Genomic DNA, 16,230 nt, shown 5'->3' on the forward strand with positions numbered 1-16,230 from the left:
GGTACAGGGAGAGCGAGGCTCAAGCGACTCACGTGGCTTGTGACGCTTCATGGCAGAACCGCAGCTTGACTCCAGGCTGACTGCTGCACCTATGATCTTAACCACTGGAATCTTGATGCACGAAGCATGTTTGCTTTTTAAATAGCTACGCCATCAGACCCTGCCCGTCTACTCTAATCTCTGCCATCCGAGGCCTCGCACCAAAGCCCGGCCAGCATTTACTGAAGGACTCGGTCGGCCCTGCTTCCCTTTGCGAAGTTTCCTCGACCGCAGGCTGCACAGCCTCCCTGGGATGCCAGGAAAATTCATCCTTCAAGATTCTGTCTCAAACGTTACCTTGCATGACCAATCCAACCCCAAGTTACGGCTGTTTTTCCCTGGATGATTCCAGACTGTGACGGAGCCTGTCCTGTTCTCCGGCAGTAAGAGAACCGTAGCTGGACAGGGCTGCCCACGGAGGCGCTACTTACCAGCCCCCATCCGCACCCCCAACCAGCTCCTTGCTGTGTGACCTGTGGCCACGTGACGAAGCTCCAGCAGAAGGAATGTGAGTCACAGTGATATGTATGTGCCACTCGGGGCCAACAACTGCCACCGCAGGGGTTCTTTCTCCTTTTCTGCTGGAAAGACTGGAGGACTGGAACCTTCCAAGTTCTCAAAGTATGGTCGCCAGGGCCGCGGCAGGAACATCACCTGTGAACCCACTACACGTGCAAACTATCAGGCCCCAACCCAGACCTCCTGGATGAGAAAACCCTGCCCACAGGGCCCAGCAGTCTGGGCCTTTCTTCAACAAGCACAGCAGGGGATTCCCAGGTGACCTCAAGCTGATGGACCACTGTCCCGGGCGAACTAGCCTCAACCCGGCTGACGATGGGGCACCAGGAGCAGAACAATGTGTTAAAAGGAACACAGGTCTTTGTAGGACCAGGTGGTGCACAGGTCTCCCCCAGTCCGGACCAGCTGCATCGAAACTGCTTCCTGAGGAAAACAAACCACTATCTTTAAGTCACTGACTTATTGTTGGGATTCTCTGTTGGAGCAGCCTTTTCCGAGCTAATTCCAACATCTCTCCTCCGACACTCACTTGCGTGCCGTAAATATTTGTCCGTCTTTCTCTCGCTGCTACACGAGAAGCTCAGGAGCCAGAACCCTTCTGTCCCATATTCCCATCCAGGACCCGACAACCCCCCGGCCCATACATACCGCCTATTCAGGACACCGTGCCGTGTACCTACCTCTGTGCTACCTGTCCTACCAAAACGGTGATTCCTAACATCTGAAGTGATACCACAACCCAGCTTTCATAAAACCCAACTTTTATAAAAATGTTCTAGGGGTTCCTGGGTGGCTCAGTCGGTTGGGCACCCAACTCTTGATTTCGGCTCAGGTCGTGGTCTTGCGATCTGGGAGCCTGAGCCCCGTGTCAGACTCACAGTGCGGAGCCCGCTTGGGATTCTCTCTCTCTCTCCCCTGCGCTCCTCTCTCCCCCTCAAAGTAAAATAAACTTAAAAAATGATTTATTAAAAAGAAAATGTTCTGAAAGTACGAACATTCACTGCAGACTACAACCCTGCAACTATCTCCAAATTTCCACAATCATTCTCAGAACGATGCCAATTTGTCAAAGGTTTGTCTTCTACAAGCCGACTACTTAGTTGACTTCATTCCCAGTTTCAGAGATAGCTCTGGATTTTGGTCACGGTCCACCTGCCCGGGATAGGACTTACAGTAATAGGCAACACATGTGACTTTCCTTGGCTGCGCCTGACCCAGCTGCACTCTGCTGTCCAACAGGGACGGTTAATTCACTTGCTAACCCATGTCACCAACCTGGCCAAGGCACACTGACCTATAGGGCCTTTCTTCAATTTACAAGAGCTAAAACCTCAATATCATACATTTACCAAATCTAGAATTAGGGACAAAAGAGGGAAATGAAGTTTAATAGTTTCATTATTTTCCAGAGGTCCTTGCTTTCAATCAAATCAATACAGAAAGGAAAATAATCCAAGACCAGCCTTGGGCACTATTCCAATTTATTTTGTCTGCTGAAACGGTCCCAACATCCTCTTGTCTTTAATATTCTGGGGGACTTTTTTTTTTTTTTAAATCGACTCAAGTGTTGGCTACCAAAGTTACTTGATAAATTACTTCATAGTCCTATGTGGTAAACTCTGAGTCTGTGCCAAACACCTTCTTGGGGCAGCGTACTTCTCCATTAATTTCTATTTCCTATACTTACAAAAGAAACCTCTTTAGAATGGAATCCTTCCAATCCATATCGGAAATTGTAACAAATACGCAGCTTGACGACATCCACAATTCTCTTCAATTTTAACCAGTTTATTAGAATTTCCATTCAAATCTAGCGGAAGGCTGAGGCTCACCGCCACGATGCCAAACATACTAAGACTTTACTATGTGACTTTAAAAATACTCTACAGGAGCAAAAGGAAAAGACACACTAGGCTGACACTACAGGGAAGGTACAGAAGCCAGCTCAGGTGGGAGCATCATCTTGGACTAAGAACCCCTGAACCACCTCCGAAGACACAAAACACTAGTAAGGGTAGCTTCACCCTGCCCTCTACCTTCATCAGCTCGGCTCTACTCAGACACCAAAAGTCTTCGTCATTTCTATTCTTGGTAAGTAGCTAACATGAGCAGCTGTGCTGGTCCTGATATTAGAAACGGCACGCTAACACTCACAGTGAAGCATACTGTAGAGTAAGCTTCAACTCCAAAGCCTAAACAGTTATCGCAAGACAGAATACTCTGGCCAAAATTCAATGTACACTCTAAAAAAAACCTAAAAACCTGATAGGGGCTTATAAAGCAATCAAGCCCTTTCGAAGTATTACTTTATTCTCTACTAGCTAGATCTTTTTTTAAAAATGTCACACCCCGTAAAATAGCCTTGACAACTTAGATCAACTAATAATTGTAATGCTGGATCTGCAAAAAGGAATGAAACGATAGTAATGTGAGATTCCAACATTCCCACCAAAAAGGGATATTAACTTTCAAGATTATTTCCAAAGATGTGACCCACTCCAAAGGAAAGGAACTAGTCAGGTGAAATTTAATTTGAAATTCTGTCGGCAAATTTAAGGATGAAGTTACCAAGCGATGAATATAAGAATTACATCTCCAACTACTGCACGGCAGGCTTTGCAAGCCTTCTCTACTGCTGACTGCCTGCTACAGTTATTATCTGGTCTGGTATAGTTATTACACTATGCCAGGGCAATATACTTCAGAGTGGACTGACCACCATCAACTATAATAGAAACTGCTACCTACTTCTTAACGGCCAATAAGCTAAATCTGTCCCACATGTGTTGCTCGAGCTCAAAAAAAGAAAACTTCAGAAAATTTTAGCCAAAATTTAAAAAATCATATTTTCACAAACAATCCAGCATTCCAGCTGCCCTTGAAAAATCAGCTTTGGGAGGGCACCTGGGTGGCTCAGTCGGTTAAGCATCCAACTTTGGCTCAGGTCGTGATCTCACGGTTCATGGGTTCAAGCCCCACATGGGGCTGTGTGCTGACAGCTCAGAGCCTGGAGGCTGCTTTGGATTCTGTGTCTCCCTCTCTCTCTGCCCCTCCCCTGCTCAAGCTCTCTCTCTCTCTCAAAAAACAAATAAGTATTTTTTAAAAATTAAAAGAAAAAGAAAAATCAGCTTTGGTAACCATCAGCAAAAGTGAGTGAGGGCTTTCCTTTTAGACTGGGCATAGGCTTTCCAGATGGCCAGGCTGTCCATGCCTCAGAAGATGGCTGAGTCTACATTTACATTTATTTACCTTCCCTGCCTCGTGCCCTCTAGACATCTGAATTTGGAAATACGCTGGCATTGCTATTTCACCTAACCCGTGACCTGATCAGCTGTACGGTGACCTGGTCGGCTGAACGGCACCTTCCAATAAACAAAAACTCCCAGGGGTTTACTCGTAAACCTGAATGCTGCTCTCAGGCAATTCTCCTTTTACACAATCAATTTCTAGAACTTCAATGAAGGTCTTTACACTTATCTTTGAAGTTTAATACTGTTAAATCAGATGCATTCAATTCAGTCACTATTTATTGAGCACCCACAAGACGAGTGGCTTTGAAACTAGTGGTTTTGCAAAAAGGCAAAGCCTCTCTCCATTCACTTTTAACAAGTATCACCTAAATGTCTTTCATGTGCACAGATCTACCTAAAATTTAGTGTCAAAAAAGAAAAGGATTCAGAGGTTTTTGTTTGTATAAGCAGGGAGCTCTTTATTTTAGTTTAATATGCATGTAGCTGAGTAACTTAAATATGTCCAAAATTAGATACTATCTGTAAGCCTGACCTTCCATAAACACCTAGTTTGGCACAGAAACCCTCTAAAAACTAAGAAAGCTTCTAAGGGATTATGGATTAGCACAGAAAGTATGTTACATTTTTGTCCACTGCCTAGACAGGAGCAAGGCAAGCTGGTCAGAGGCCTGGGCCTTCACAGAAGAGTGAGGTCTCCCTGGTTGGCAGCTGGCGGGGGGAGGGCGGGGGAGGGGGTGTCCCCTTGGCCTCCTCTCTCCACAAGGACACTGGCTGCCCAGAAAGGATCCAGTGATGGCACCTGCTGCTGGCAGAAAGCCAGGCTTCCTGGGATTGGCTTGGGGGAGGTGGGGGAATATCCCAAAGGAGCCTTCTGGAGGGCCCAAATGAAAGGGGAGAGGGCGTGGCACCACAAGCTGCGGGCCTTTGTTCTTTGTGAATAAAGACAATTATGCACTTGGAAGGCTTCGTTTTTTCTGAATCTCTTGATAACAGTGCGGATAAAGCTTCTCTTTTCAATCACCCCTAATCACCCCTCATCACCAGACACTGTAATCATTTAGCTGAGAATACTGGGACCTCTCCTGGTTATCTTCATTTCCCTTTGAATAATCATCACAGTCCTCCAAAATTCTTGGGTGCTTTGCTAGTCTCCGTTTAAGTCACCATCTAGAAGAAAATAAAAGTTGGCCCAAAGGGTTGATGTAGCTTCCTTCTGACCTCCTAGCTTCCTTCTGAAATGCTGTGCAGTCTTTGGTCAGCCTCACAACACAGGCCCATGACGCTCAAGGCTATGCACCTGCTAAGAGGCACCATGGACCGGCAGGAGACCAAATCCCAGGGGGACCTGAACCCAATTTGGGGAGCTTACCCAGCTGGGCTACAAACACAAGAAAGCACCTCATCCACTGAGGTCACCACTGATCTCCAGGTCCCACGATCTGCCCTGTAGCTGGGGAGGGTGTGAGTGGCAAGGACAGAGTGAAAAAGTGAAGTGGTCGCAGGACAAAGAGCCCTGAGAACCGGGGCACAACTGCACAGGCCCTCTGTCCGCTCACTCAGCATCGGGCCTGTGTGACCCCCTCAGCCAGGACCCTCCACCCTCGCCTGGTCAGCCGCTCCTACTCATGGCTGTTCTGAAACAGTCCTAAAACCACAGCATTAGCCTGCGGCCGCTTTCTGCGTTGTATCCCGCACGTGTAGCGCACGGTCAGGTATACGATGGGCACTCAGACACTTGCAAAGAGAGTGGCTGAAAACGCACAGACGGACAGACGGACCAGCCTCAGGGATGGGCTGAACCCCCGCACAACACCACGTCCTCCACAAGCCCTGGGAAAGGACCTCGGTAGTCATTCACACCCAGCCCTGAGCTGCCCTTTCTCAAGGCCAACCACACCCCCTGGGGCGGCCCCCCACCCCACCCCATCTGACAGACCAGGACACTGCTGCTTACAAAAGATCAGCGAATGCTAAAACCACAGCAGCTAATAAATGACGATCGTTGGTGCCAATCTGTGCTTTTCACCACACCAGTTCCGCTTCCTCCAAGCAGTGTCTAAGCCAATGCTGGTCCTCAGCATGAAGGACAAGAGCAGGAGTAAGAGGAGGCCACTATTCCTTTTTTGTTGTTAATTTTTTTTAACGTCTATTTATTTCTGAGAGAGAGTAAGAGTGTGAGCGGGGGAGGGGCAGAGAGGGAAGGAAACACAGAATCCGAAGCAGGCTCCAGGCTCGGAGCTGTCAGCACAGAGCCCAATGCGGGGTTCGAACCCACAAACCACGAAATCATGACCTGAGCCAAAGTTGGATGCTTAACCGACTGTGCCACCCAAGGCTCCTATTCTAACTCCCAGCAGGGAGAGTTGTAAAATAAGCAGATAAAATAATTTTTTTTTAAAGTGCTGCAGGTGCTATCAGAGCGAGTTAAAGCAGGAGGGGGCATGAGGCAGTTGCTTGGGACGCCCTCATCAACAAGGGGGGGGCAGATCACCCGGAAACCAAAGGTGGATTCTCCTACCACTGCTTTCTAGAGTTGGAAGGATACTCACATTTGCGAAGCAGCCAGTGGAAAGGGGAAAGACCCCACGAAGCACCCATTAACTCCTTCCTAAGAAAGAAAGATCTGGATAAGAATGGGCTTTTGCTCTGAAGACAGGGAGGGGCGAGTGGGAGTCCAGAGCCTAGGAGAGAGGTTGAGCGGGCCCACTTCAGGCAGAGGAAACAGCTTAATCAAAGGCAGGGAGTTAGAAGACAGGAGAAAGCACGGAGGCAGGGAGCGGGGCAGTCTTAGTCGCGGAGTACAAAGTACTTGTAGCAGCAGCAGACAAGGATTTAAATTCCAAATGTAAATGCATGGCCTTTGGCAATATACTGCTCCGGTCTGGGGGTGGGGGTGGGGGTGGGGGGCTCTGAATAATAAAAAAGGAGCTGGCATCACAACACAGAGATTCTAAGCCTACCTTCAGGGGCCAATGGTTCGCAAAGGTTAGCAGATGGTAGGAACCAGGGCGAGCAACGCCTCTCACAGGAAGGCCTCCCATTCAGGGAAGACCCCGCCCCGCGTTCAGACTCCTCACACCGTCTGCACCAGAAGTTACACACACAGTCACTGGGCATAAATGACAGGACTGAAAGGACACGTGTACATCAGTCAACAAAACACTTGTTCCATTTCAGGGCCATACCTTCTAGAGTACGTTACGAATTTTATTTCTCCAAATCTTGAGATCATATTGCCAACAGCACCATTACACTGCATTCTATTTCGAGCTTACATGTTAAAGGATTAAACACAAACATGTAAAAAGTACATCACAGGGTGCCTGGGTGGCTCAGTTGGTTAAGCGTCCGACTCTTGGTTTCGGCTCAGGTCATGAGCTCATAGTTTCGTGGGATCGAGGCCCACGTCAGACTCTGCACGGGCAGCCCAGAGCCTGCTTGGGATTATCTCTCTGCCTCTCTCTCAGCCCTTCCCCAACTCGTGCTGTCTCTGTCTCTTTCAAAATAAATAAATAAACTTTAAAAAGTAAAAAATACGTCACATTTTTATAGCCCTTTAGTAATATGGAGAGCCTTAAAAAGCTCTTTAACTCTGATGGTGGTTAGGGTAGGAGACTGGTCACAAACACAGGTTCCCTGGCCCTCATTCAGGAGGTCTGGGGACACGCTGAAAATATCTATTTTTAACAACAAACCCAAGTGACTTTTGATACAAGTGGCCTCAGAGGCACACTTTCAAAAGCACTGCACAGGCAAGCGTGGACGCTGTGAGGAGTCAGGCAGGGAAACAACCGGGCATTTCTCGAAGTCTGCCGCTGGATGTGGCTGTTAGTGTTGGAGGCAGAAGCCTGATGGCAATGGTTGTAAGAGCGAATAGGAATTGGGAAAATGGAAGCACCAAGCATCAACTATTCTTTCAAAACGTGCGACTGAGAAGAGACAGAATGACAATGTGCACTATGGGGTGTGCCCAAAGGTTTTTACTTGTAGAGAAACGAGTAATACCGCACAGGGCTTATTAGTAACCATATTGTTCTGGATATTTAAATGCCGTCCAGGTCCACCTGTGCCCCCGAAGCATCAACTTGCCCTGTGGAGGGGACAGCGGCAGGAGATGGGAGGACGAGAAGGACGTAGGGGTATTCGTCCCTCCCAACCCCCTCCCTCAAGCTCACCGCCGCAGGGAGCAGCCCCTAGGGCTCCCCCCTTGGGGTTTTCTCCTTCCTCCCCCTGGCCTCTCTAGCCCTAGCGGAGCTGGTACTGGGGGACTGTCCCATTCCTTGCTGATTTCCCTAAACCTGCACTGATCTTAGTAAATAGTTCTTAAAGGTCTCCCCGGTTACCTAGTTCAATCTGGCTCCCAGCAGACCCTGACTGATGCACAGATCACTAAGCAGAGTAAGTGCCAGAACAGCACCGAACCCAAAACGCTTTTGTGGTTCGAGCAAGGAATCAGTCACAGTGAGATGGGATTCAGAAACAGACTGACACGCACGGTGTACTGGACGCAGAACTGGAAGAACGGTCAGGATGGTGGCCGCAGAGGAGGAAGAAGGGGCACGTCATTAGCACCGGTTCATCCCTCCTGAATCCCGGTTCTACCTTTTCACACATTAGCTACCCCTCCCTCTTTTCCACGCTCTATGCATTGAGCAAAACATGACTTCAGGCTTCGCCCGTGTCATTCGTAAAATCTTTAAGTGATCTCTTCTGAGGACTGTGTTTATTTTATTTTAAAATGAAATAAAATTGTATGTGTTTTCTTTTGAAGAAATCTTGTCAAGTTCTAGCACTGGGGAATCCCGCCTGTTAACTGAGTGCAGGCAAAGGCTGTGTGTGAGTTGTTTTGATTATTTCCCTGGAAAGTCAGCCCCGACGGACCACAATAAACAGAGAGTAGGGTTATGTGTACCTGTCGAGGTAGTACCGAACACACGAAGTTTTAAAGCAGGGGGACAAAGAACTCTTGAAGCATTAAGAAGCAGAAAAACCACTTCTGATTCCAAACCCCAAACTGGATTTTAATCCTAATTTAATCACTGTGTGGGCATATGACTGAACCTGAACCTCCTATTTCCCTTCCTGAAAAAGAAGTCCTAAAGATTAAAAATGGAATTCATATGAACAGATGTTAACTTACATGCACTCCATAGTTTGGGGAGGAAAAGCGTATCAAACGCGTGCTGGGAGCCAGGCACTTTACCCAGACTACGTGTTTTCATCTTCACCGACATCTACAAATAGGTTATTATTTATTGTACATTTTACAGCTGAAGAGACTGGGGCTTAAAGAAAAAGACGGTAACTTGCCAAGCAGCACAGGGCTGGCAGAGTCTGGCTGCAGACCCAGTCGTGCCTGTTCCGCTCTCCACCACACTATGACTTCCTACAGACCAAGGGACAGAAAACCGGGAAACCAGTGCGAACTGCAATTGTCAGGGCGTGTGGCATTTTGCTTAGCTGCCTCAGATTAAACAGAAAGGCAACTTCAAGTCTTACTGTTAAAAACTTCTTCAAAACGTATTAGTCCCTTCTCCTCCCTTCAGTTTTTATTTATATTCCCTCCAACTCTGGCCAAAAAGAATTTGGGGCAGCTTCCTCAGTTAATGAAACAAACACAGGATCATGGAATTTTAAAACTAAGCACAACACACATTTTACACAGAAGGAAACTCATTTATGTAAAGTGACGTATCTAAAATTAGTTAACTGACAGGGCCTAGAATACAGATTCAAGATTCCTAGTCCCATATGCCTTCCTTATTAAAAGGAATCTTCCACGGCAGATTGTCTCAGGATTTTCTGGGTTCTCGTGATGAAGACTGATGCTCATTACGGGTGTAAAAGTAGACAGGACAGACAAATGAGTTAAATATTTATGTCCTAAACCTAAAGCATTCAAATGGCGGCTTTAAAATAAAATTAATCCTCGCTTTGCTTGTTTCACTGCCACTCACCTTCTTCCCCTGAAAAATCATGTTCTTCAAAAGGCTCAGTACTGAAAACTCTGCTGATTTCTTCATCTATAAAATGGGGTTCACCACAGCACAGAACCCTAGGAGGATTAAGTAAGTCAATGTTTTAAACTACTCTTTCCCCGAACACATTCCTTCATTTCATTGGTTGCCTACATCGTACAGGGCGACAATATACAGAAAAGGTCAATCAACAAACCAACCGACCCCAAAGGAAACAGGATTTTATAAGCCTCCACACTTCTCTCTCTCTCTCTCTCTCTCTCTCTCTCTCTCTCTCACACACACACACACACACACACACACACACACACACACACACACACGGTTTTCCCCTATTCCAACCACTACCACCAGCCTCCAGTGTTTGGGAAGTTCTTTATCTCCATTCTCTCCTCCAAAAATCTACTGGCAATCCGTATCTACAACAGTGATGTTAAGACTTTAAATTAAAATTGACCTTTGGAACGCCTGGGTGGCGCAGTCGGTTAAGCGTCCGACTTCAGCCAGGTCACGATCTCGCGGTCCAGGAGTTCGAGCCCCGCGTCGGGCTCTGGGCCGATGGCTCGGAGCCTGGAGCCTGTTTCCGATTCTGTGTCTCCCTCTCTCTCTGCCCCTCCCCCGTTCATGCTCTGTCTCTCTCTGTCCCAAAAATAAAAATAAAAAACGTTGAAAAAAAAAATTAAAAAAAATAAATAAAATTGACCTTTTACTCAAATGCTTAATACCATATCTATATATACATAACACATATATAAAATATATACACATATCACATATATTGTATGTATACATATACCTAAAATACATCAGACCTTGAATCTCACCTGACTTCACAGGGTACTGAGAGGACAATTAAATAATACAACGCTGTGAAAAGAGGTCTGTAAACTGTAACGTGTTATCCACTGGAATTAATTGCCTAACTTCGCAGGATTAGCTACAGACAGGTCATATGCCATTCCCCACCCATCCTTTTCTCCCTCCTTCCAAACCTTTCAAAATATCTTGAGCCTCCTTCTTGCCCTCTCCTCCCCCCCCCCCAAACAGTTTAGTCCATCATCTCTGAAACACTAATCCTGTCCCCAAACAGGACTGTCTTGATGAGGCCAACTGGCTGCCAGGAAGGCCAACCTGGATACCACGCCGCTAGGGAAATTTACTCAAGTTTCACGGTATTATGGCATCATGGGAAATAAGGACAGAAAATGGTAAAAGGGAAAGAAAAGAGAGTCAAGGGAGGGAGGAGAGAGAGGGCAAGAGAGCAGCCTCAGTCTAGTAACTCAGAGAGGTAAATCAAATGGAATAGAACATACATACGATGAGATTTACACACACACACACACACACTCTCTCTCTCTAAAAAACAGGTTGATTTGGGACATGTAATTATTCTCTCTTGCTTCTTACTCCTCACTTCGGGGTCTTTTAAAAATTCACCGCACCAGCAACTAATCCAGAACATAATTATATTCAACGACATCTGGTGCCTTCTCCACAGCACTTTTGGCCCTTGTCTCGGTACAGCTCTCCCTGCGTCCAGATCCTCCTCAAAACCCGATCTCCGTCTATCCCCTTCATGATAACCACCCAATAAAGTCACCTGGAGTGCAAGGCCTAGAAAGGTGAAACCCCACAGGCTTACAGCATCATTTACCCTCACTTCATAGCGGAGTTAGTATTTTCATTTAAATTGAAGGCACACTTGGGGTGCCTGGGTGGTTCAGGCGGTTGAGCATCTGGCTTCAGCTTGGGTCATGATCTCAGAGTTCGTGAGTTCGAGCCCCAAGTCGGGCTCTGTGCTGACAGCTCAGAGCCTGGAGCCTGCTTCGGAGTCTGTGTCTCCCTCTCTGCCCCTCCCCTACTTGCTCTCTCTCTCTCTCTCTCTCTCTCTCTCTCTCTCTCTCAAATAAATAAGCATTAATTTTTTTTTTTTTTTAATTTAGGCACACTAAACAAATACTATGGTTACCTCAAGGTCACTCTGCAATTCTCAGGAAAGATTAAACAGCCCAGGAGTCTAAGACAAGATCTGTTCCTTTTCCTTGCCTGGTCTTACTACAAAATATTTCTCTTTTCTCTCTTAACTTACCCTGCAATGCACATTTGTATATTCCATACAGGCCAGTATTTTCTATTGTTTCAAAAATTCTACACTCACTCTAGTACAAGAGATGAACTAGTTCTCTGGCCCTACGGTTCTGTTCTTCCTGACATTAAACAACTGCTTTTAGGGGCGCCTGAGCGGCTCAGTCAGTTAAGCGCCTGACTTCAGCTCAGGTCATGATCTCACAGTTCGTGGATTCAAGCCCCATGTCCGGCTCTGTGCTGACAGCTCAGAACCTGGAGCCTGCTTTGGATTCTGTGTCTCCCTCTTGCTCTCTGCCCCTCCCCTGCTCGCACTCTGTCTCTCCCTGTCTCTCTCTCTCTTTCAAAAATAAATAAACATTTAAAAAAAAACAACTGCTTTTATAATTTCCTAAATTTTCAAAACATTTTTAATTAGCACATACCAAATTAACAAACTAACAAGTTATATTTTTACACTTTTCATTTCCTCATTTGTCTTTTTCCTGTTGAATCACACTATTTGATTACAAGTAATTCTTAGGCTTCCTCTCAACTTGAACTCAATTATTTACATGTTACAAAAATTAATTTCTATTTCAAAATAATGATTAAATGACTCTTTATTCATCCAATTTACAGTAAGAGTTTGTAGTTATTCCAAGAGTTTTATCAGCAAAAAAGTTAATTCTTCACTGCTTCAAAGAAATAGTTCAATCATCACCATAAAAAGTTAAGACATGTATGGTTAGTAAGCCACTCTTAAGATGTGCTTAGAAAAGAGGAAACAATTCAAAATACAAATGGCTGCAAAAATTCAGAGCAGTCCCAAGAGAAGGAAGGTTGTCCAAGATAACAAATCAAGACCTACAGATAATAAAGAAGGAAAGCCAAAATCTCAAGTCCTGTCACCTTCCCTTGAGTTTCCTGCTTATTTCAGTACCGAAAAGAACTTGCTCTGGATTGCTGAGATGTTTAAATGATTTCATTAATATCAAATCACTTTAAAAAGTTGTTAAGCATTACATAAACTAAAAGAGGGGTGCCTGGGTGGCTCAGTTGGTTGAGCATCCGGCTCTTGACTTCAACTGAGGTCACGATCTCACACTTCGTGGGTTGGAGCCCCACATCGGGGTCCATGCTGGCAGTGTGTAGCCTGCTTGGGATTCTCTCTCCCTCTCTCTCCGCCCCTCCCCTGCTCGTGTGCTCTGACTCCCTCTCTCTCTCAAAAATAAACAAACTTAAAAAAAAAAAAAAAGATACTAGCATAGGGGTGCCTGACTGGCTCAGCTGGTTAAGCTTCCAACTATGGATTTTAGCTCAGGTCATGATCTCACAGTTAGTGGGATCAAGCCCCGCAGGCTCCGTGCTGACAGCTGCTTGAAATTCTCTCTCCCTCTCTCTCTGCCCCTCCCCCGCTCGCATGAGTGCACAAAGGCTCTCTAATAAATAAACAAATAAACATTTTTAAAAAATAAAAGGTATTAGCACAGGAAAAAAATATATTTCATCATGGTAAGCAGAGAAAGAAAGAACACACCTGTTCCCTAAAATTAACGAAAGGTTACATGGTGACAGATGGTAACTACACTTATCTGGTGAGCACTGTGTAATGTACAGAATTGTCCGATTACTGTGCTGTATACCTGAAACTAATATAATACTATAAGTCGACTAAAATAAAAAAAAAAAAAAGTCCGAGGCCTATCTCCCTTGCTCCTCATCATCAAAAAAAGTCTTAAACAGATACCCACCCTGCATTTGCCAATACCCTGGCAGCAACCTACTTAAGTCACGGGTGTAAAAACACTAAAAGGTCACACAGTGTAGTTCAGTTTGGAAAAGTGAGAATCCTCCACAGGGCTGAGAAGATTAAAAAAAAATTCCAAAACCCTAAGTTCTGATAAGTTTATTAATAAACAGAGGAAACTACTTTCTTTTTTTTTTTTTTTTTATTTTTTTTTTTTGAAATTTTTTTTTCAACGTTTTTTAATTTATTTTTGGGACAGAGAGAGACAGAGCATGAACGGGGGAGGGGCAGAGAGAGAGGGAGACACAGAATCGGAAACAGGCTCCAGGCTCCGAGCCATCAGCCCAGAGCCCGACGCGGGGCTCGAACTCCCGGACCGCGAGATCGTGACCTGGCTGAAGTCGGACGCTCAACCGACTGCGCCACCCAGGCGCCCCGAGGAAACTACTTTCTTATAGTACATGATTAATTTCACCGCTGGCACTTTATTAGCATGACCTACAACTGTTGCTCAAGATAGGCATTTTATCTTGCCTAGGGGATAGGCATTTTACCAGGAACCAAAAATTATGACTGAAATAGAAGTACGGATTCAGATGTGAACACAGGTAGAATTTTTTACATAGTCGTACACACACCAGTCCTTAAATTAAAAAAAAAAAAAGAAAAAGAAAAAACAGTAAAGCACAAAGTAAGTTCATGTCCTAGTATCAGGCACAGGAGTGGTTTCCCATCTGGCTGCTATGAGACCCAGTCTGGATACAGAGGAATCCTGTCTTATAAATGAAATCCCTGGTGACATCAAAGGACAGCAGCACTCTCAAGAAAACGGCAGTGAACCAGGATCCTTGTAAAGCCCAAACACTTCTAGATCACAGTACACCTGAAATAATTGTAAGCAAAATTTTCAGTTGATCTAGCCTGGGGCTACAGCAATTATCTATCTCCGCCCTCCCCCCCTCCGCCCCACTTCCCCAACAATGACCCTAAATGTCACTATCCTAAATGTCAGTCTGAGAAAATACTTCCAAACTTTTTCTGAATAAAAATGGCGCTGCTTTTCCCATCACACTACTGTTTATTTCTCGAAAACCCTTAGGCCTTTCACACAAGCTCAACTGGCCTCCTTTAAATACCTCCCTTCCCCAAACAGTGTCATATGGGGTTTTTTTGTTTGTTTGTTTTGGTTTTTGTTTTGGAGGGGTGTGGGAGAGAGGGGTAGGGTGGCTTCTTCCAACCACAAGGTTGCAACTTTCTCAGCTAGAAATCCTGGGATTATTATCTGACTTTGACTTTTCTTCATAACCTCTGCCTTCCCCGCAAACTGTTGCCTCTCTGTTCAATAAGCCACACTTCAATGCAAACTGTCCCAAGGTGCAGGTCGCGGAGCCCTAAGCTGGCCACCCCCACGCCACGCTCGCGGGTCTAGTGCACTCTCCGCTGAGGTCCATCCATCCTGCTTCCCCGTGGGGCATTCGGTGCCACGCGCGCAGGGCACAGACACCAAAGCACAGCCTTTCTACACCGTCTACACCCGTGCCCACACGCACTGCAAGTGGCTTCGGGACTCCGGATCGCCGAGTGCCCGGCGCACACACGACCCGGCTCGGGGCGCTGCTGTGGCGGGCAGCAGGGCCAAGCATGCACGCGCGCACGTCGGTGCCCGGAGCCCCCCCGGGCTGCACGGGCACGGCCGGGATGGGGGCTGGGTGGGCACGCCGGGGAGGGGCGGCTGGCGCGAGATGGCGTGCGGACAATAACAAGCGGGTCGCCCCCTCCCCTCAAGGGGCGGCCCCCGCCGCAGCCCGTGCCCGGGGTCCCGGCTCCCGCGCGGATGGCACACCGCCGGGGAGGGGGCGGCGAGGGCGCGACGCCAGCAGGGCCTCCTCGGGTACCTGGTCGATGGGCAGCTGCACGGCGTTGCTGAGGGGCTGCAGCAGGGTGGAGCCCGTGGTGCTGGTGGTGGCCATGGCCGGCCTGGCGCTCCGCCTGCCGCGGTCCGGCCGCCCGCGCCGCTCGCCCGCGCGCCGTGCCGGGCGACGCCGAGGATGGGGATGCAGCCGGCGCGCCTGCCCCCTGGCCGCCCGCGGTGTGAGCGGCGCGGGGCGGGGCCAGGGAGGGGCCGGGGGCGGTGACCGGCTCGGCCCTCCCCCGGTGCCCCCGCCCGCGCCCGCGCGCCCGCGTTCCCGCTCGCGCCCGCCCCCGCGCCCCCGGCCTCCCGCCCGCGTCCGCTCCCGCTCCCGCGCCCGCCCCGCCCCCTGACTTCCAGCAGCTTCCAGCGCCCCCTCCCCACCTTGCGCGCCCTCGCGCCAGACAGCCCCGCCGCCCAATCGCGGCGCGGCGCCTCGACGCCCGCAGCCAATCAGAGGGCGCTGGCCGCGCCGCGCCCCGCCCCCATCTCAGGCCTCGGTGAGGGGCCGAGGGGCGGTCGCGGCCGAGGGCCGTTCGCAGGCGGCCGTGCGCGGTGCGGACGTGGCGGGGTTTTGCCCGGTCACCCTTTTCGTCGTCCTTCCCGACAGTCGGCGGACAGCCACCCTTCGCTAGGAGGAACCGTGGACAACAAAGGGGAACGGGGTGGCCGCCAGACAAAGGGAACGACGTGAGGGTCGTCGTTGAGCCAGGACTGGGG

The 16,230-nt window shown here is 48.0% G+C and overlaps 1 protein-coding gene across 1 annotated transcript in view; it reads right to left on the reverse strand.

Annotated features, from left to right (window-relative positions):
* The window catches only part of MBOAT2 (membrane bound O-acyltransferase domain containing 2), a 130,067-nt gene extending 114,391 nt beyond the window's left edge, over positions 1-15,676 (reverse strand). Inside the window, exon 1 of the mRNA XM_047845243.1 lies at positions 15,497-15,676. Within this exon, the coding sequence (XP_047701199.1) occupies positions 15,497-15,571 (75 nt within the window). The 5' untranslated portion in view covers positions 15,572-15,676. The remainder of the gene's footprint in view (positions 1-15,496) is intronic.
* Between the last annotated feature and the right edge of the window lie 554 nt (positions 15,677-16,230).

This window comes from Prionailurus viverrinus, unplaced genomic scaffold (assembly GCF_022837055.1).
Source record: "Prionailurus viverrinus isolate Anna unplaced genomic scaffold, UM_Priviv_1.0 scaffold_33, whole genome shotgun sequence".
Lineage (NCBI taxonomy): Eukaryota > Metazoa > Chordata > Mammalia > Carnivora > Felidae > Prionailurus > Prionailurus viverrinus.